Consider the following 22,716-nt stretch of genomic DNA (forward strand, 5'->3'; position numbering starts at 1 on the left):
TGAAACGGTTCTTTTCAAAGTCCCCAGTGACATCAATATTGCTAAATCTAATAGTCAATTCTCAATCTTTTTCTTACTTTTTTGTGCCCTTTGATATGGCAGATTACTACCTTCTGCGTGAAACACTTTTTCATTTCGTTTCTGGGACACCATATTCTTCTGGTTTTTCTTCTACCATTAGCCTCCTCAAAATTCCTTACTGGTTCCTCCTCATCTTTTCAACCTCTTTATTATTGGGGTGACTCAGGCCTTAGTCTTTGGGCTTTTCCGTGTGTGTGTGTGGGTGTGTGTGTGTGTGGGTGGCTGACTGTTCTGGAGAACTGAACCCTTGACCTTGGAGTTACAAGGATGTGCTCTATCCACCTGAGCTAACCAGCCAGCCCTTTTGGACTTTTCCTTTTCTCCTCTGGCTCTACTCACTTCCTTGAAGATCTCAGCCAGTCTACACCAATATTATATAAACACTATCCGTTGAGGACTCCCAGATTGTATATCCTGTCAAGTTCTTTCCTTTGCACTCTACTCTTATATTCAGTTGTCTATTCAATATCTCTGCTTGGATATCTGTATTGGTTTGGGCAGTACAAGCTGCTTTGTTTGTTTTGTTTTGTTTGGGGTTTTTTTTGGGCAGCTGGCCAGTACAGGGATCCAGTGCTGGATCTTAGTGTTATCAGCACTATGCTTTAACCAACTGAGCTAACCATATAGCCAGAAGCTGCTTTAAATGGATAAATTTCAAAATCTCAGTTAGTGGCTGATGATAATAGAACTATATATATTTTTTCATATAAATTATAAAACATGTTTCTGATAGGTGATTTCTTCCATCTTGTAGCTCCACTGTCTTCAGTTCTTGGCTTCCAGGATTGGTACATTCATCTGCATCAAGACAGTGGAAGGGGAAAGAGCATGGACAGTTATTTGTAGAAAAGTTTTATGTGCTGGGCTTAGCAGTAGCTCAAATCATGTCTTCTCATATATCACTGGCTAGAGCTCAGTCATATGGCCATGTAACTGCAAAGTAGGTTGGGAAAGATGGTCTAGTTGTGTACACAGGAAAAACAGGAAAAGGGGTTTGGTGAATAGTTAGCCCATTTTTTGCCACAGTTTTCTAATAGGCATCTCAAATAAAGCACGTTTAAAACCAAATTTCAGACCTTTAAAAAATCAAAATCTATTCCTTCTCACAGTCTCTTTCATCTCACTTAGTGTCAATTTCATTCTTCCAGTTTCTCAGATCAAAATCCTTGTAATATCATTGCCTTCTCTCCGCTCACACACCATATATGGTCTGTTAACATGTCCTTCTGACTTAACCTTCAAAATATGCCAGAATTTAATGACTTTTCACCACTTGCATTGCTGCCACTTGTTCTCAGACATCATCATGTCTCTCCTGGATTGCTGCAGAAGTCTGCAGACTGGACTTAACTGCTTCTAACATCACTGTCTCGACCCACATCCAGGCTGTTGCAGCAGCCAGAGTGATTATATTAAAACATGTCAGATCATGCCACTTTTCTGCTTAAAATCTTCTGTCTCATCCCACAAAGAATTAAAAATCAAATTCTTATCATGGCCTGTGAGGTCTTACATGATTTGGCCCTCTTAGTAACTATTTGATTTCTACTTATTTTATAACTCTTTATCCATCCAAAATGGCCTCTTTCTGGTTGCATGGTCTCACTAAGTGTGTCTGTCTACCTAAGGGCGTTTGTGTTACTGTTGCCCTTACCTGGAATTCTCTTCCCTAAGATATCTGCATAACTGATTCCTTTACCTCCTTCAGGTCTTTGCTGAAATGTTCCCCTCTTAGATAATCCTTCCATAATTATCTTATTTAAGTTACCTGCATGTCCCCTGTTCCCTCTCTCCCTCCCTCCCTCCCTATTCTTTTCTGTTTCATTTTTCTCTGTGGTATTTATTGTCATCTGTGGCAAATATTGCTAGCTGATCACCATAGTTTCATGTCTCTCTATAGTGTTGCTAGGAAATGGCTACCCTGCCCAGGGGTATGTGACTTGGTAAGACCTGTGGGATTTGAGTAGACATGTATGTCATTTCTGGGCTGAGGTGATAGAGCATCTCTTGGGCCTTTCTTACGTTCTTTTCCCATCTCAACTCTTAGCTTCAGAACTTTGATCTCTCCACTTCAGTTCTAGGCCTATTTTGCTCCATGTAACATGTGGTTAGTTTGTACGTCATTGCTTTGGAACCTATTTAATTGTGAACAAACTGCCTTGTGTCTTGCACTTTTCTTTCATGCCCATATTCATTTATATTTATTGCCCACCTTGTATCACAGAAAATTTTAGGCAAATTTCAATAATACATTAATAGATCTTTTTTTTTGGCAGCTGATCAGTACAGGAATCCGAACCTTTGAACTTGGTGTTTCAAGGCTGAGCTTTAACCAACTGAGCCACCCAGCCAGCCCCCAAAATGATTACATTGTGTAATGTTGAATATACTAATTATCCTAATTTAAGCATCACATATTGCACACAGGTATTCATATTCAACACGGTACACCACAGATATGTACAATCAATTATGTTTCAATTAAAAAATGCAGGGCCGGCCCGGTGGCGCACTGCTACAGTGCGCCGCTTGGGAGTGCGGCGGCGCTCCCGCCAAGGGTTCGGATCCCACATACAGACCGGTTCCCGCTCACTGGCTGAGCGAGGTGCGGGCGCGACACCGAGGGTTGTGATCCCGTTGCCGGTCCCGGTCCGGTACGGGCGCGACACTGAGGGTTGCGATCCGTTGCCGGACACGAAAAAAGACAAAAAGGAAAAAAAATGCATTTAAAAATGCAAAAAATGCAAAAAAAAATATTAATAGGATAAATCAGAAAAATCGGAAATTTAAAAATTAGTGTTGAACTTCAATATATCTTGCTCAAATTATTCCAATAACCTTGTTGTGTCCTGCTTTCAGATATTTCTTCCTTCTAATCTAATTTTTACATTTTCCCTGAGTTATTGTTTTGCAGTCACAATACCTGCTTAAAACTTCGGTATATCTCCCATTGCTGTTGGATCAAACCCAAGCTCCTTAGCATGACCTGGACAGTTTCAGGAGCTCAGCTGAACTGTGAGAGAGAGTTGAGCTGTCAGGTGTAGGAGTTGCCAATTAAAGTAACAAGCCAGGAATGAAAGAGTAAGCATTTAATCACTTACTGTGGTGGTATAACCAGAGGAAGAGGCCTATTCCCTCTGTTCCATTTCCCCCATGTAATGGCATACCTGTTGAGGGTCATTGTGGATCAGCGCAGATGTGGGGGTTGTCTCATTGCTGGGAGCTTGAAACTAAAGGCTCTAGCAGTTTCATGACCCTGAGGTTGGAGGGAGGGCTTGGGGGAGTGGTCCGGTGATAGACAGAATTAGAATGGAGAAAAATGTCTTCAAGGACATTCCTTCCTCTTCTTCTCCCAGTAAGGAGACCTAGGCTGAGGTTCCTGAAGAGGACCTTGACTCAAAGATGCAGATAAAGAGACCTAGTAATGAAGTAGTGAGGACTAACATTGGAAATATGCAAAGAGCATGACCCACCAGAGAGACCTGAGACCTAGACTGCAACTTCCTCCAGAGCCTGCAAAGCATCAGCTGTACATCAATTCTGGTGAGGGGAGGGCAGCTTTGCCCTATGAGGCCTGCCAGGTAAAGCCTTTATAATTGCTTATGGTCAGGCCTGAAAAAAATCACACATAAATTTTTAACCAGGAGCCAGACTCCTCAGATGATTCTTCATGATCTGGCCCCTGCCGATTTCTAAAGCCTCTCCTTTGCCACTTCTTGCTTTGTACTCTCCAAAAATTCTGAAAAGACTTAACTTTAGCTTATACCCAATTGTTTTTTTTACTTATTTGGCTTTGCTAATACTATTCCCTCAGAAAGAATAATTTTTCTTTTCTTATTCTTCTGGTTAGCGGTATCTGCCACTCTTTGACTCAATTTGTAAGTTACTGCCTTCTAAGAAGCCTTCTATTACTTTGGATAATGCCCTTCCACTGTGTTTCTAAGATGCCTTTTGCATATATTATAATTGTCTCTTCATATATCTTTTTCTGTCATTGAACTGTGAGGTCCTAAAGGATAATGACTTTATTGCCAAATGACTCTGAATCTCCAGTGCCTGGCACAGGTCCTTGTGCATCATTGGTGCTCAATAAGTATTTGTTGACTAAGTGAATAAGTGAGTGAGTGAAATATAAGCTTATTAGTTTTGTGGTCTTTTGTGGTGTGGCCTGTTTTTTATATCTCATTTCCTGATGGACCGACTAAATAAGATTGCTTCCAATTTTCTGACATCTATACTTTTACTTATGCTCTCTGAAAAGCCTACAAAGCCATCTTCTTTGTGTATCAATTGAAAACTGACCCCTCCATAAGGATCTTTCTCGAAAATCTCTTGTTTCTTTCAGCCTTTCTTGATCCTTTTAAAACAGATGTGATCACTCTTTTCTTTGAATTTCCATACTTCTGGGTTTTTACTTTTCTTATGGCATGGATTTTTTTGTCATATAATTCTTTGTTTGTTTGTTTTATCCCATTCATTAGATTTTAAATGTCTTGAGATTAGAGACTGTTTTCCTCATATGAGTATCCCTTATAACACCTCAACCAGTGCTTTCCAAATAGTAGCAGATACTCAAAAAATATTTGTAAATGAAAACAGGTAAGCCAAAGCAGAACTGTTCATTGAGAACCAGAAAAAAATGAAATGTGACAGAGAAAGAGAGGAAAATAAATCACTTCAGAATGTGAATAATTGCTTCAAAACTGAAAGTACTAGAAAGTTTCTAGGAGATGACAGCAACTATTCAGAGAACTGGCTTCCAACTGTCTTCAAAACCTGGAAGCATAAAATAATAAGCCTGTTTTCCCCTATGGATAAGGAGCACATACTTTTTCTTAATGCTTTCATTTATCTAGGTTGCAAAACACAGTATATATATTTTTTTTATTTTATGCTAGTTAAAATCAGTTATTTGCTCTCAGTATTTTCCTGAGAGTTTTGGTTTAAAGGCTGGAAGTGTTAGATTATGTTGGGTTGTTACTTCACGTATGCCTTTATATTATTTATTTAAAGATAAAAATGTCATACTATGGAGTATGACATTTCTTTGTTTTTTCCCTCTTTCCCTATTACTCATAAACTACCTTAAGAATAACAACAAAAATGTGTATAGGGACTAAGTTTGAGAGACATACTGGTTCTAAATGCCAGAGTAGTTGTTCTTGGATAAGAGATTGCATCTAGTCCTTTCAAATTTGGGGCAAGTGATGAGAGTTACTAGAAATATTCAGTGAATATTAATAGCTTCCAGGCTGCTCAGTTACAAATGCTGGTCTGCACTACCCAGTATTTAGTATTTACCTTGGTTTTACTTATCTGTTGAAAAGCAACAGAACCTTGCATTCTCTTCCCCCCAGTCTAATAGCCTTGCTGTTTCAATTTTGAGTGATGCTAATGCTGGAAAAATGATTAATTTTGTAATTATTCTTTATTGGAATGTGTGCTGATGCTTTTTCATATAATTTATAAAAATGTTTTGGTCCCATTCAAATCTGTAACTTTATAAGAGAGCTATTTAAACTCATACCAATACAATAAACTGTTGTAATGAGTATATTAAGGAGCCTAATATGACCATCTTAGTCAAAGTAGCCTGGAAAGGTTTTGGTAATGGAAAGTCCCAGATGAAAGGTTTAGCTCTGTTAGTAGCTAAATCACTTGACTTCTGAGCTTCACTTCTTCACCTGTAAAATAGGGGTTATATCCCTAATTTATAGGGTGGTTTTGAGAATTAAATATCACATGTAAAATACTTAGTAGTGTGCCTGATACATTGTAGGCAATCAGTAAATTTTAGTTCTCATCCCCTTTCCAGGAACAAGTAATGTAACATATTTCTCAAAAGAATGAGGGCCTTTCTCCCTAAGGCTTCAGATCTTTCTCTGAATCACATTGTCCAGCCCCATGATTATTTATCACAAACTTCTCTCTATCCCCATCTTCTGGCCAGTGATCCTATAGCCTGAAGACTGAAGAAAGTTTTATAGTATAAGCCTCATTGTTTTATTCTGGCATGTTTTAGTACAAGTTGAAAACTCATAACAGCACTAAATAAGAGGACTAGATCAATTGATTCATTGCTAAACCAAACTTGCTCTGCTTCACAAGCCATTTATATTGATTAATTATCATCAATATAAGTAGCTTGGGAAACAAGATAAATTTGGTTTCCCAATGAATCAATGTCTAATAAAGCCTATGTTTAATTATTTGTTTTACTGAGGTCCAGAAAGATCACAGGTTTATCACCCTTATCCATCCCAGACATTCTCACTAGCTACTCCTTTTCATTAACCTTCCTTCTTTTGGTCTGCCAACCGAATTAGTCCTCCGTCTTGAATGAATCTAGTCAACTGTTGTTTTTACTCCTGCTCCCAGGTTACTGAGTATGGGGGGGGGGGGCAGAATCACACAGTTGTGCAGATTAATGCCACACTAGATGAATGGTTTCCAATCTCATAACTTCATAACTATTCAGTCATCCTTCAACTTTTCCTTAGTCAGCTTTTTTTCATATTCTTCAGGGCAACTCTTTTAAATTTTACCCCTCTACTCTTCTCTTCAGTCAAAGACCTGCTATTTAGTACAGAAAATAGAAAAAATCGGACTGAAATCAGGTCTTTGGTTTTTCTTCTCTTCAGCCCTAAATGTGTTTATTAAACATACAGAGTCTTACACCCTTCAATTTTGCCACAGAGAAGGAGGTCACCTTGTTTACTTCCAAGTTAATCATGCTATCTTTTCGCAGGATCATATGTCATCTGTCTTCCTAAAACCCTGCCACCCCATACCGTGTTCAGTCATATTTCTTTGGACTTCACCTTTTCCATCTGCAAACATGCTAAAGTCTGTTCTTTATCTTCTTTAAACTCTCTCTTTCTCCCTAATTCCTTTCATTGTCACAATTTTTGAAAAGGAAGTAAATATTAACCATCTCCACCAAAACACGAGCATGTTACTTCCTGGTTAGCCTTCCAATAATTACAATCAAACTGCTCACAGCATCAACAGTAATCCTTGTATCTTGTTAGATGGTTTCTAAAGCAAGTAATAAAAAACCTTACTCCAAGTGAAGTTCTTCACTTCATTAAATTGTGAAGAAATATATTATCTCTCATAAGAAGAAGTGCAGATGTTTATAGGCTTGGGGGCAGTTCTATGGCTTCATTTTTTCTGAAGTTCTTTCAGTTCTTTGTCCCTGGATGTATAAACTATTTCCCCAGTCTAGCGTCGTTCATGGTGTGTTTTGGCTGCCATTGACTAGGCCTGTATATTTCGTTGTTCCAGATCATTAGGAGAAAGGGAGAACTCTTGTCCCAACCACTGAATGAGAATTTTCCATTTCAGATTGGTAAGAAATGATTGCCAGGCAAAATTTATGCAGTGATTCACTTAAAGCTGGATTCCTGAATCAATCATTGGCAAGAATGACAGGATTATCGTAACTGCCTTAGAATCAGCTTTCCATGAGTCACAGAAACATTTAAAAAGTGATGGCTCTCTGAATAAAATTGTAACTCAGTTACTAGGAAATAGGAGAGAAGTGAATGCTAGATAGGTGACTGACCCAGTGAGTACTTCAGTTTTCTAATTATAAAACCCAGAGATCCCCCCCAAATGGAAACAACTCAAATGTCCATCTAAACAAAATGTAGTATATTCCTATGATGAAATATTATTTGGTAATAAAAAGGAATGAAATACTGATACATGCTACGGTATACAGAAACCTCAAAAACATACTAAGTAAAAGAAGCCAGTCACAAAATTCTATATACCATATGATTCCATTTATATAAAACGTTCATAGTAGGCAAATGGGTAGAGAAAGAAAGTAGGTTAATCATTGCTGGGGGCTGGGAGGAATGGAGAATGAGTGGTGACTGGTAATGGGTATGGGATTTCTTATTGGAGTGATAGAGATGTTCTAAAATTAAATTATGGTGATGATTGTACAATTGTATAAATATACTAAAAACCATTGAATTGTTCATTTGAAATAGGTGAACTTTATTGTATATAAAGTTTATATCATAAAGCTGTTAAAAACAATATATAAACAAAGGCTCTCTTAATTCTTTGTCCTTTTGGACATAGGTAAGCAGAATTAAATATTGGTGCCCAGTCACTGCTTTGAAAAGTCTTTGCTTTTTTGCCTTTTTTGGCACCATTCTACTTTGGTTCTTTTATTATCTTATGATTGTAAGGAAGACTTACTTCCTTCTCTATTTTTTTTTTTTACTGATCTTTTCCTCTTCTGCAGTTTTTAAAATAATGGCATTTCCCAGATTTCATCCTCACCTTTCTCCTGTCTTTTCATTATACTCGTCTCTGGGTGTAGCACAATACCTGGCTTATAATAAGCATTCAGTAAGATTTTGTTAAATGAATGTATAAGTCCACACTGATTCCCAAGATTGGTTAATCTTCCAATTTTATATCTCTAGCATAGACCTCTCTTGCAAGTTCCAGAGTTATATTGCTTATCTAATAGAAATACCTGCCTAGATGTTACTAGACATTCAGGACATGATTATTCTTCCCAACCACACCTGCTTAACATGCATTTATTTCAGTTGAATAGCACCTTTATCTTCTCACTTGCCTTTGTCACAATCCTGAATTATCTTCTTTTGCCCCCCACTTCTATAATGAAATCTTATGAAGTCTTATCTATTCTACTTCAGATATGTCTCTCAAATCTTAACCTCTAGGCTCTACCCCCATGGCCTTAATCCAAGCCCCCTTTATATTGCTGCCATGTAACATACAAGGCTGATCATATTAATCCTCTCCTATGAAAGCTTGGCAGTGTCTCTGTTGACTCTAAGATGTAAAGGTAGCTATACAAGACCTTTTGAAATGGGGTTCTAAACATTTGTTTCATACCTTAGGTTTTGACATCCCGAGTCTGCTCTGGTGTGATATTTATATGAACTTTCTCAGATAAACATGCCTTTTTATGTCTTTTCTGCTTGTATTGCCTTTTCCATTTTGTCTAGCAGACTCTTGTTTATCATTTAAGTTTCTGTTTCAAAGTCATCTGTTCATTCTTTTATAGATTATTTATTAAGTGCCTGCTTTGTAATAGTTACTGTGTTTGGTCAGTGAATTAGATGGACACAAATCCTTGTCCTCATGGAGCTTACAAAATAGACCCTCATTGAAACCTTAATGAAATCCTCAGTCCTCCCAGCCATGGTTAATTAGTACTTTGATCATAGCTATAACAGTAGCCAATAAGATGTTCTGGAGGAAATGTCATGTAGTGAAAAACTCATTAGCTTTGAAGTCAATAGACTCTTATTATTTACTAGCGATGGGTTAAGACTTATTTTCCTCATGTTTAAAATGAAAATAATAGTATTTAATCATGGCAAGGTTGTTGAGACTTATTGATAATGTGTATAAAGAGTAGAGTTTTTAGCACAGAATAGCCTAAAGCAATAAATGTTATCTATTTTAATGTTGTGTTATTTCTGATATTTAATAATTTCCTTATCCTCATCATACCATAAAAAAATTGTAGGCTGAGCCCAGCATAATTCATTTGTATGTACCATGATCTCATACATAGTTGGCACTCAACAAATGTTTGGAGATTTTAGTAAAAATAGATTTTTGGATAAAATGTATCAGATTTGTCTAAATAATAAAACTACTGAGGTGAGTTTTAAGGCTTCTGGTATCCAATAGCATCATTTGTTTTAATAATTTTTTCTATTTGTCTTTCGTTAGAGTTTTCACAGGTAGTATAATTAACACTAGATTTTGATTTTCTCATAACTTTACTTAATCCCTTGTAAAAATGCTGAGTGAATAAAGAAATGGTAAACAGGCTAACAGAAGCCAGGAAAAGCTTGGGGTTATAGTAAATGATTGCAAAATTATATTTTTGTAAAGTATTCTAAGTAATAATTAATTGAAGGTGGGTGTCTAGATGGCTGTAAAAAGCAAATAGAGACATACACTGAATAGTATCATGCAGAATTTCATAACTACATCATAAAGTATAATTTTACATATTAATTAAAATATATGATATTCTAGTGTCTCAATGTAATATAAAATCCCCATATCATGCCTCAATAAAGAAAGAATTCTGCTTTAGAATATATCTCCCTTGCTGGAATCTACACAATTGAAGGTTCTTTTTTTCCTTTGTCCTTTTCATTAAGACAGCATAGTGCAAAGATCACCTGCACTTGATTTATAGTTGGTACTTGGTAAACAGAGGTTTTAGTTAATATTCTTTTTATCTATCTGCATGAAGGCACCATAGATTTCAGTTTGTGAGATAAAGCATTCCCTTATGTTGTATGATACCTGATAGCACCTGAACATTATTTCACAAAGATTTATACAGAAAGTGAAACCCTTCTAGAACTTAAGCACTTTTATCTTTGAGCTGACAGTACACTGAAAATGTTTACTGCTTTTTAGGGTTTACCATTTGTTTAAGTTGTAGCTAATGTCTATCATGAATTTTTAATCTAAAAATATGGAACTAGGAGCTAGCTAGATACAGGAGTGAACTAAAAAACCCAGAAAAACCAGGTAATATAAAAATTTAAGAACAAAATATAAAGTGCTAAAATTTTCTAGGATTTAGAACTTTGCTCTAGCTAGAAGAATTTATTACTGAGTTCTGTTAAGGTCATCAAGATTTGTCAGGTATTGTCACAGGAAAGTGGGTAAGATGGAAAATGGGAAATTTTTCTAATATGATTGTGTTTTGACACTTTTTCTTTTTAAAACTAGCATTCTTTTATTGACATAGATCCAAGTTACATTAAAATGACAATAAAACCAGTGAGATGCCAGAATATGTATATATCTGACTCATTTGATGATAGGTGCCAATTCATTTCGGTTATAGAATAATTGGGATACTTACATAGCTACTATTGATTTCAATAATTAACATTGTTCTGGAAACTATTCTACTTTAATAAAACGTTACCTAGAAAATGATCTACTTTAATAAATGAATATGAAGTTAATGACTCTAGTGAAATAAATGTTAATGTTTCTCTTATGTACTTGATTCTTCTGTACTGTTTATTGAATTTTGCGTATTTTTGGACAACCAAACTTCTTACTAGTCAGCAGGAAAAGACTAAATATGCAACTGCTACTGTATAGTGTCTGAAGGTCCTAGCTCTGTTCCCTGTCCCCAAGTTTACATTTAACTTTGGGAGAGAAAGAAAGGAGCCTGGACATTACGTGTGAAAGGGAAAAGTTAGGGTATTCTAATAGCACTTGGGCTGTGGCATATAGTGATACAGAATGAGCATTGTATAACTCCAGGGCACACCACTTACACAAATTTTGATGTAAACGGTGCCCCCTGCAGTTGTGCAGCTTAATAGCCCTGTAATAGAGCTCTGCTGTGTCACACATATTTTTTGAATTCATATTATTTATTTTTACACCTGTATTCTCCATGAGATCAGGGACAACATCTTAATAATTGTTGTATCCCTAGCAACTGACTCAAAATAGTAATTGTTATTAGAAAATATTTTAGTATTTTGTTAGAATATTTGTCCATTTGTACTGTTAATTGGCTAATCGGCTTTCCATTCTTTCTCTGAAGAAAACTAAACTATAAAAACTCTTGTAATTTACATGTGAAAATAATAAGATTATCTATATTCAGCTAGTAGAGGTATAATGTGAATTATACCTTACTGAGTCTGTTGCTTTGTTTTGTTTTGCTTTTGGCAGCTGGCCGGTACAGAGATCAAACCCTGGACCTTGGTGTTATCAGCTCTAACCAAGTGAGCTAACTGGCCAACTCCTTGATTCTGTTATAATACTTCTACCTCTTCTGATTCTCATTTAGTTCATTCTTATTCATTTGTTTTACCTGATCAATCACTAACCCACAATGGGCCAAGAAAATGGAATAAATAGCCTATCTGTTGATGCTTGAGTTATATTACCTTCTAAGATCTCAACAATTGTCTAATTTCGTTCTTGCAGAATATATGTATATATATATTCTATATATTAAAATGACAATTTTATATTCTTTTTGTAAACTGTAGTGGTATGTTAAGGGTGTGTATGTACAAACACATAAATGTGAAGGTTTTTTAAAAAGTAAAAAGGTAATTAGATGATTTAGAAAAGTCCCTTAGACATGCATCATAATTTTAACATCAGGCTTTGAAATTAAGCCAGAGAATAGAAAAACAATAACAACAACAACAAAAAACTTTAGAAGGAAAAGTTGGAATATTTAACTTCAGTGCCATCCACAAATTTTCAAAGACATGTGTCTGTATAGTCAAAGATTTTAGTACTTGGAGACTGTTTCTATGAGGGGACCCAAGTATAGCATCTTTATGGAGAAGATATTATGTCTTCTGAAAGAAATTGTGACTGTTTACAGATCTTATAGAACCTAAGCTCACATCCTTAACTTGAATACTTTTGGGGATCTTAGTGGAAACAGATTTGGGTGAAGTTTGTGAAAGTAGCATCATATGGTATTAATATGTGTTTTTGGATAGATACAGATATATAAAGGTATAGGTATATAGTGATCTAGATATATATTTCTGAGGTCTCAGAGTAAGTGATTTCTCATCTTATCTATGCTTATATTTGGTCTACAATCTGTTTCTGAATATTTGAAGACTTTTAAGGTTTTCTGGTCATACCATGGTAATAACTACAAAAATGTGTAATAACCTATTCAGTTAATTTGTAACCTTATGTGAAGAAAATTGTACCAGTATGCTAAATTTGCCAATTTTTTTATACTCTTTCCCCTAGAAGGGGCTTTTAGGTAGGAATAATACTTCTTAAATGAGAGTGAAATCTTTCAGTGGATGATCAGAACTTATAGTAAGTTGGTAAACAAAACCTTCACATTCCCCTTCATACAACTATTCTAAAATGAAAAAGTGTGCCTCATTTTCTTGTGATAGAGCTTTATATTGAGAGTGCATGTTGTTGGAAGGAACAGAGTTAGGGAGACAAAACGTTGGTCTTTTAAGTTCAGGTCTGTTACTATGTAAATGACTTTAAACATGCTTGGTAGTAATTATCCTCATGGTGAAAAAAGTGAGTGTGACTTTTACTCCAAAGAACATGTATTAACTCTCACAATCAGAAAGTGGATTATAAATGCTATTTTTGCAAATGAGATTAACAGCTAAGTACTTTCCTTGAGGGCTTTGTATGCTGTATCACCTGGAGCAGTGCTGTATATGGAGAGACTCTCAAAAAAATATATTGAAATTGTTGGTCTCCTTAGGTTATTTTTATAATCCTTTCTAGGTATGTGATCTGAAATAAGTGGTTTTTGCTTTGTCTTCAGATTATTTTTTATTGTTGTAACAAGATTGTGTTGAGAAGATAGTCTTTAAGTGATACAGCTTTGGGAGGCTATAAATATTACCATGCTGAGGTATAAAGTTTTTATTCTGTTTGGATTGTGCCTAAGTATTTTTAAAATTTTTGGCAGAATATTTATATTTGAAAACAGAATATATATATACATTAGCATAAATGATACTTACCTTAAGAAGCTTTCTAATTTGGGAACAAATTCTCAGTTCCTTTATTGATTTTTTTTTTCAGCCAAACGTTACCATTTTGACCATTTTTTGTTAGTGCCAGAGAATACAAAAATAAATATTATATTTCAGTTTCCTTCTAATTTTGGTTATTATTCTTATAGATATTATCTTTGAGTTACTTGATAATTTGTGAATGATTTTACAATTTCTGTTTTTCTGTTGTATGATAAAAAATTATTGTGTATGTGCTTTAATAGCCATTGGATTTGACTTCATATTGTACATTATGGTAGAATCTATTGTTGACTAATATAGTAATTTTATCATAGCAGCTTAACATCTCTTATAATTTTAATTATCGAGAAGAATGACATCATTTAATTTGACTCAAAACGCAGAAGGATGGATGAATGATGAATTAATAATTTACCACCTTTGCATAATACTGAAGCATAGAGTATTAGAAGGATTGATGGCAGAAAAGGTTAACAAATTTTAGCAGCTTTCATTAGCTTTACATCGTCATATGTTTGTGGTGCTGACTGAAATAGGCTTTGTAGGAGATCTCAGTCTAGGGAACTAATTACTTGTGCCGATTGCCGCACTGATGAATAGACCCCTCATTGTATCATTCCCCTGAAGACGAGGAGCAGCCAGTGATTCACGACTGCATCTTGGCTGATATTTGATAATAATTTTAACAGATAAATGTAGGTAGGCAGAATGATAAAGTGCCTATCCAAGCACTATGACTATCAAAGCCATACACATAGCCATCTGTGCACCGCCTTTTTCCTTCTCGCCTAAGGAGAATTTTATTTTATTAACTGAGTTGAAACAACTGTTGTCTTTTGCTTTTATATATATTCTGTAGGTATTTCTTATTTATTTTTAAATGATAACATAACATTTTTATTTAAAATTTGGACAGCAAAATAATGTGAAAAAGTAGAATGACAGAATAAAAGAGCTATTTAATTTTTCTTTTTGAGGACTGCAATTCGTAGACTTTTTTGTATTTCATTTTGATTATATTTCTCCTCCTGACCAAAATCAACAAAGGGAATGTCTGCTGTTCTTATTGTCTCTTCAGCATTCTCAGAAAAGAGCATTGGGTTCCTACTATTTTGAAAATATTTTCTTTAAATAATGTACTGTTTGTTGTCTGTGCTTATATTAAACAGATAATTTTTAATCAATAAAAATACTTATTAACAAACCTGCTTTCAATTTTTAAAGATAGTATCTTTAAAACATCAAAATAAGGGTAACTTTTACTTGGCTATTTTGGGAATGTCAGTTATTCAAGACTACTAATTTGTCAAAGCTGACAGGTACAATTTTATTAGCTTAGGAAATACAACTACTATTTTATTTTCTATTAGTCATTCTTGTAGAGTTTTGGTTATGAATAATTTTTTATTTCACTATTGAAACTTACAGGTTTTCATGCTATATCTCTAAATTGAATAAATATATTCTGTAGAAATGTTTTTCTTACTACAACTGAAAAAACTTCATGTTAGTATTTTCCTTATGAAAGATTTTCCAGCATGCTAGATCATGATTAGTTAACAGGAGAGAAAGTTGACATTTAAATATTGCCATTAAAAGATCTACGTAATTGGGGAAAATATCATAGAACTGGATTTGAGTAAACCTTTTTTTTAAAAAAAATACATTTCCAAAAGTATGCTTTCGATATAGCAATTATTGCACATCATATAGCATGTAGTTCTTAATTAAATATAAAAACAGACTACATAAAACAGAAATCCAATCTGATTTGCTTGAAAATAGATGGCTATTTCACTCTACAGGAATGGTTTATTTAAAACAGTAAATGGAAAAGAAATGCATTTTCTTGTGTTGTTCTAAGCCTCAGGGGCTAAATGTAATGAATATTTTAAGAGATTATTTTAATTAAATTCCTGCACATCTAAACAGAGTAATATTTTATTATCACATACATAACGATGTAACTGAGATATTCATTAAAGTTAACACTTTCTGGACCAAGAATTCATGGTATGATTTACTGACCTTGTGCAAAAAGGCACAAATTAGGAAGAAAAATGAAGGGGGACAGACTTTGATTAATATAGGTAATGCTATACCATATTTATAATAGCCTTTTCCCTATTCTGGTTTATAAATGCAGCCACAGAGAAAGGTGCCCTGCTGAGGCTGAAATGAGGCTGAAATCAGAGCACATGCCAGTAGAGTGTGGGGAAACTGATCACACTGTCAGCAATTCATTTCAAAATGATGTATTTAGTGCTCATTTCACCTTCCAAGAAAAGGAAAAGGAGTTCCTTAGACTAGAAGGTGATATTGTTATTTTCAAGGACATACCTAAGTTAAAGATTGCAGAAAGGGGAGTGTGAGATGGAAGGAGAATTAACAGGGAGGAGAGGAAAAAAAAGGCAGAGCAAACAAGGAGAGCTTTATGCAGAAATTCAGTGCTACCACGCTGTTTGATAATTGCTAACATATGTGGCTTCTCTGTTTCATTGTAGTCGTCCTCGTGAGTTCTGGCGCCTTGACTACTGGGAAGATGACTTGCGGCGCCGGCGACGATTTGTGCGTAACCCTCTAGGATCGACACATCCTGAAGCGACACTAAAAACAGCCGTGGAACATGGTCAGTGTATAAACCATTCCTTGCCAATAGCAGCAGGTACAGTACTTGGTAATGAAGAGCTTAACTTCATTATTACAAGGCACTGTAAAATGGTCCAACACTGCATTCATGGTATTCATCCCAGAAAAAGAAGTTAAATTTTTGATATTTATTATGGGGTCCTATTAAATTATGTGTCAAATGTATTTATTTACTATGTTACACATACATAACTTATTTAACACAGACCCTTTGTTTCAGAGTAGAAGGATAAAATATTTCTCCTTTTAAGCGACACATTCAGTTTTGAGTAAATTAATCCGGGAAGCCTAGCTTAAATCCACAAATATCAGAAAGATAGCATTTATAAACCAAATAGATTTCTAGGTTTGGTTGTGTGTGTGTATGGTTTTCTGCCAACTATAGTATTTTAGCATGAGATTATGAAGTGGGAAAGATGGTAATAAAGTCCAAGCGCCTGGATACTTTCTGAGCCTTGATTTGTAGATGGTTGCGATAGATGGCTTAAGGAAAAAGAGAATAAACATTATTTTCATATGTTCCTGTTCTGCATCGTCTTATTATCAGAGTTTAACAAAACATTTTTCCTTTTTTGTTATAATGCATATGACTGATTCAGTTTAAGTAGAAGTCTGATAAGTAAATTGGAAAAACTTAAAAGGTCCTTTGATCATAGAGTTTCACTTATTATTTTATTATTTTTGAAAGCCAATTAAGATATTGATTAATGAGGAAATGCCCCTCCCCATGTTAAAATTACTGTGATACAAAATATAAATTGCTTTTTAATAAGGGTAAGAAATAATTTTAATTTCCCTTTTTCAGGGTATTTAACATGTAGCAGCTTATGGTTAAATGTTAACATTTATTATATAAAATAAATGTTAAATTATACTCAATAAGGATATTAAGAATTTAGATTAAAAAATCTATAATCTTAGGTTTGGCCTCAGTCAGGCAGCTTTAACCTCTTGCACTCAGCCTTAAAGAGCCATTTCTAGAAGAAAATGTCCACAATATGTCATCAGATATAATACCAAATGTGACATCAGTTCTTTAAAATAAATGATCATACAGAGAATAGTCAATAACAAAGTGATCTAAAAGAAATAATAGTCTCAGGGCCCTACATCTTCAACTACAGGAGGTGGAGAAGGAGAGATGTAGAATTAATTAGGCCACTTTTGCTTTTAGGGTACATATACTGTTTACGTGGTGATACAGAGTAATTTATTGTTTTCTTTTTCTTTCCTTTTTCTGTTTTTGTTTTGGTTTTTTGGATAATGATGATTACATTGAGAATATCAGCTTTTTTGCAATTTTATCCTTTTTAGCCAAACAGATATTTTACCATGTGCCCTTAAAATTTGAAACTTGGTAATTATTTTTTTGTCTTATAAACTGTCATTTAGTGAGATGTGGGCTTTGAGGTCTATGAATGACAATAAAAATGTTTTTATAAAAAATTTTTCCTTTAATAATGGGAAGGGGAGGATTTGTTTTCTAAAATTGCACATAGGCAAACTATTAATCATTTATCCCAAGAGAAAAATAAGTAACTGAATTTAAAAATTTGTGGTGTAGATTTAATATAGAATTTATTAAAATACATTATTACCAAAAATAGTACATTTAATCATCTTGAAGAACTACAGAATTCTTAATAATGAATAAATTTAAATTTTATTGTTCAACTTTACTTTATAAAATAGTGTTTTTAATGCTGAACTTCTGCAATAATGTTTGATAAAAAATATATTTATCAGGAACACTTTTATTATCATTTAAATGACTTTTTTGACCTGTTTAGAAGCAAATTTTACTCTGATTACTTTAGATAGCAAAGAAAAGGTTAATACAATGTCAGTTATCTATGTTTTACTGTGCATTTTTAAATTGAGAGAAAGTTAAGCATTTTATGTGATTCCATCCTATTTAGTAATAGCTACACTAATCTTATAATGATTAATATTTAAAATACTCCAAAATATTAAAAACAAAAACTTAGATCTGAAACATATATTTTTTAAAACTAAACAAACGCAAGGTAAAGGGTTTGGATTCCCATACCAGCCAGCTGCCAAAAAGTAATTAAAATACATAAATAAATAAAATAAATAAATAAAAAGTGTGTAGGGGGTGCTTCAGTAGTCTTAAATTAAGGAGATATGTTGTATTTAAAACAACATTTTTTAAAAAAAGTTAAAAGCTCTAATTAATCATACTTTATGCATTTTTTATTTTAAATAATAAGGAAATATTAGATTATTCTGAAACCTAGCACATAGATTATACTATGGTATTGTTTGATGTCAGCATAATTTATGCTAATACATTCTATAAGCAAAGACTTTAATTTTTTCATGTTTTATTAAATAAAGTAAATTACAGTTGATATTCAATTTTAATTTTGTGTTAACTATGAAATTGCATCTTTAAATACTTTTTTTGGAATAGTAAGGAAGCTAATCAAAATAAGCATATTAAGAATCAAGTATGCAAAACAAAAAAGTTAATATGATCAAAAAACTGTTGAAATTAAAAAATTTAACATGGATAAATACTGTGCTTCAATGTTGAATTTAAATATTTAATATAGAATACTAATGGTAGTATGTCAGTTTTATGTTGTTTTATGACTTCTCACTTTTATTTATAATTTCTTTATGTAGACAGGACATTTTAAAAGTGCAGAATCTTAGAATATCATGAACTATGTTATCATTATTAAAGGAAGACATCTAAACAGAAGTGCCATTGGAGATTAGCTATGTATTTTAGTAGTAAGAGGCATCTTTTTTATAGATTGATTTGATTTGAAGGAAAGCCTCTGGTGTAAAGGTGGCAGGGTAAATACCTGAAGAGTGATGTTCTCTGTTTGGGCGATCAATACCAGCCCCATGACTCTACTTCTGGCTACCTTCTAGTTAAAAACAAATTTTTTAATTCTGACAATTTAATTGCCCTTCCCAAGTTCACATTAACTTGCTTGGGGAAAAGAGCTTTAGGTAATTTTTCAAACAGAGACCCTCCAAAGTGGTTATTTATAAAAGTCATGTTGTAATGGGAGATTTCTTTAACTTTGCAGAAACTGAGTCATATTTTTAAATTAAAATTAATACTTCCTCTTATGATTAAATATTCTTTATGGAAATTAGCAGCACCAGGCAAAGGTAGACATTTGATTCTTGAGGGCATTTCCTTTCATTTTATAGTTTTAAAATTTATTAGAAATCAGTTGTAATGATTCGTAACTTTCTCCTAATGTGCACAGCCCAGTTTGGCAGTTATTTATTATCAGAGCATTTTGGATCTGGAAGGAACCTAATGCTAAAGTTTAGTCTAACTTTATTCTTTACAGATATGGAAACTGAGGAACAAAGTGCCAACATAATTCTTGGTAGATAAAAGACTAAAGCACAGGTTAACTGATGACTAGTTAGATTTGTATATCAATATACAATGCTGTATTCTAAAATTGATTGTTAAATATAAGGGAATTCTATCTTCAAATTAAAGCCATGTAAAAAATGTTTTAAATGGTAGAAAGATTGGTTTTAATCCAAGTACTGAAACAGTTCAACAGTAGAATCCTGTTGAATTCAAGACATTTTTATTTTGTAGAGAATGTTCATGCTAATAGAAATGTATGAAGACGGGGCTTGCCAGATACTCAGTTGGTTAGAGCACAGTGTTATAACACCAAGGTCAAGGGGTCAGATGCCTGTACCAGCCAGCCGCCCGCCTCCCCCCAAAAAGAAATATATGAAGAGGATTTAACATAGTTTAAAAAAGTATCTTGTAAGCATATGGAATGATACAAGTAACTCATGTGGTTTTCTAGGAATGACAGATCATGTAAAGATCTTAAATTACAACATTCTCTCATAACTTTAGTAATGCCAGATACAATTGCTTCTTTTTTGGATCAACATATGCTAGGTGTTCTATCTAAAACTTTTGGGGAACCCATGATCATTAGGAGATACCCTACTTGTTCTCCTGATCATCCTTTGTTCTTCTGCCAGTTTTTCTAGAGTAAAATTTCTTGACTTGGCATCCTATGGAAATAGCATAAACTATAAAGGGGAATTAATTAGATGAAGGCTATAGTTGATTATAAGATATTCTTTATGTGTCGTGTTCATAATATGATTCTCATCAACTTCACATCATGTTACATGGATACCCATATTTATTTTATATATATTTGAAGTTACTTTTTATTCCAGTATTAATCTTTTTTAAGTGGCTAATTCTTAATGTGTAAACTTCTTCTATTGTAACATGGACTATTGATTCTAGTTTACTGGCTCAGTAGATATTTGAATGGGGATTTATTTTATATTGTAAGTGTAACAGTTTCCTGGGTTTTTTTGTTCTTTTTCTATTTTAATTTTACTTACCTAGCCTGTGATGGATAGATAAATCAATTTATGCCCAGAACTAGCTTTGTAAAGAATTTGAACTTTACATTTTGAGGACCAGTCTGTCTTTCAGGCCTCTCCTTGCTCTTAGCTTCGGTGAATCAAAAGTCATGTTCTATAGATAGCATTTTTGATGCATTTCTCCAATATTATGTAACAACTGCAGTTTAATTATTAGTTAGGATAAATATTAAACCAGAATAAAAGATGAGATTAGATTATGGCAGTCTGCTAATAGTGTTGTGAAATATTTAAACAGTGTTTAGTAACAATTTGATTAGCCAGAAGATATCTGAATCAAATTTTAAAATTGAATCAAATTTACTGACTTCGTCCGATTAAACTTTTAGACCAGTGTAGGATATACTCACAGAAGATGTCAAAGTAGTTGATACTTATAAATAATGGTTGATTGAGTATAAGGCAAATCAAAGTTAAAAATATACTTTTCTGCAGCATATATAAACATGATGGTTTTCTTTTATTTTATGCTTAGGAAGGTTTTGTTCTAATTTTGGGGGAAAAAAAAAAACTTCTTCAGCAGAAAGCTATTAGACCACTGAGAATTGAACATTGGCGCATGTGGTGTGTATTAGAGTACTGTTGGTAATTTTACTGCTGCTAACTTAAAATCCTCAAGGGGGAGTTAATTACAGGAAAACCATTCTAAATATCAGTAAGCTGCATATTTTCCATGACAAGAGGTTTTTCACTTGAGGTAGAACAATTCCAGAATCTGAGCTTGTAAAAATAAGTAAATAAATAAGTTAAAGTGGGTGTTTGTATACATAAGTTTTATATCTATAGTATTTAAAATTTTTTAAATAAAACTTTATTTAATTCAAAATTTCTGTGTTTTAATGAGTCAGCATGATTAGAACACATTTAAAAAATTAAAAGTTCAAATTCTAAGGGATAACAAATTATATTTTTAGTGGTCATTTAAATGAATGTGTATTTATTTATTGAGCTATTTTAAACCATTGCGCATTGTCACTGGGGACTCTCATTTTTTCTAAATGTTTGCAGATTAAAGAGTTTTTTTCATCTTTTTTTTGGTTGTTTTTCAGATTAACTTGGTGTATTTCAGGACATGTGTGGCAGTAATCAGATAAAGTAATGAACAAGTTGTTGAATTTAGTTGTTTCTGATATGTTTGGCATATGCTTATCAAATTTAGGTTTGGAAATGAATATTTTGAATCTTTATTCTTATTTAACCTGTTAAAATGCACTATGAGAGACATAAGAATTAGTAAACAAATTAGTAAATTTCATATATATTCATATTTGTACAGTGGTTGTTTCCCCCCCTTTTCCTTTTTTAATCTAAGAGCTAGTGTGGCATAGTGATTAGGAGCCCAGATTCTGGCACCACACTGTTTATTTTTAAATCCTTACTCCAGTCATCATGGGCTGTGTTACCTTTGCAAGTTATGTTACCTCTCTGAGCCTGTTTTCTTATCTGAAAATGAGGAATTAACAGAAGTTTTATGAGAATTAAATCATTTAAATAGTGTTTTGAACACTCCCTGGCACATGGTAAATGTATGTAATACTAGCCTTATTAATATTTCTGCTTTGAAGAAGGAATTATAAATCCAGGAAATGAAGAGAATGTAGTACACTGATTCTGTATTAAAATCTAACTGGCAAATAATAATTCATTATAATTTTCTTTATAAGAAAATTTAGAATATGTTTTTTTCCTTTGCATTTCAAAGTGACCAACTTATTTTCAGTGAAGTTGATAGTAAATTGGAAATGATCTTGTTTGGGCGAAGGGCAGTGTTTCTGATTTTAGAGTAAGGAAATGGAAATACTTGAAATATAAACAATGATATAAAAACATACTTATATTTTCCTAAAAATTAGTGGTTAAGTGCTATATTTCTTTGTAGCTTTTTTAAAAAAATAAAGCCATTTTAATTAGATACATTAAGGTAATCTTTTCAAATATTTATTGAGACCTTCACATGTGTGTACTTACTATGCTGTATGTAGGTATGAAAGAAAATAAGATTTTATTT

The 22,716-nt window shown here is 33.5% G+C and overlaps 1 protein-coding gene across 1 annotated transcript in view; it reads left to right on the top strand.

Moving 5' to 3' along the window:
- LRBA (LPS-responsive vesicle trafficking, beach and anchor containing) overlaps positions 1-22,716 on the top strand; it is a gene marked incomplete at its 5' end in the record, with an annotated part of 547,723 nt that overhangs the window by 228,463 nt on the left and 296,544 nt on the right. The window contains one exon of the mRNA XM_008566486.1: positions 16,136-16,260. Coding sequence (XP_008564708.1) covers positions 16,136-16,260 — 125 coding nt within the window. The remainder of the gene's footprint in view (positions 1-16,135; positions 16,261-22,716) is intronic.

Source organism: Galeopterus variegatus, unplaced genomic scaffold (genome assembly GCF_000696425.1).
Source record: "Galeopterus variegatus unplaced genomic scaffold, G_variegatus-3.0.2 Scaffold245, whole genome shotgun sequence".
NCBI classification, from domain to species: domain Eukaryota; kingdom Metazoa; phylum Chordata; class Mammalia; order Dermoptera; family Cynocephalidae; genus Galeopterus; species Galeopterus variegatus.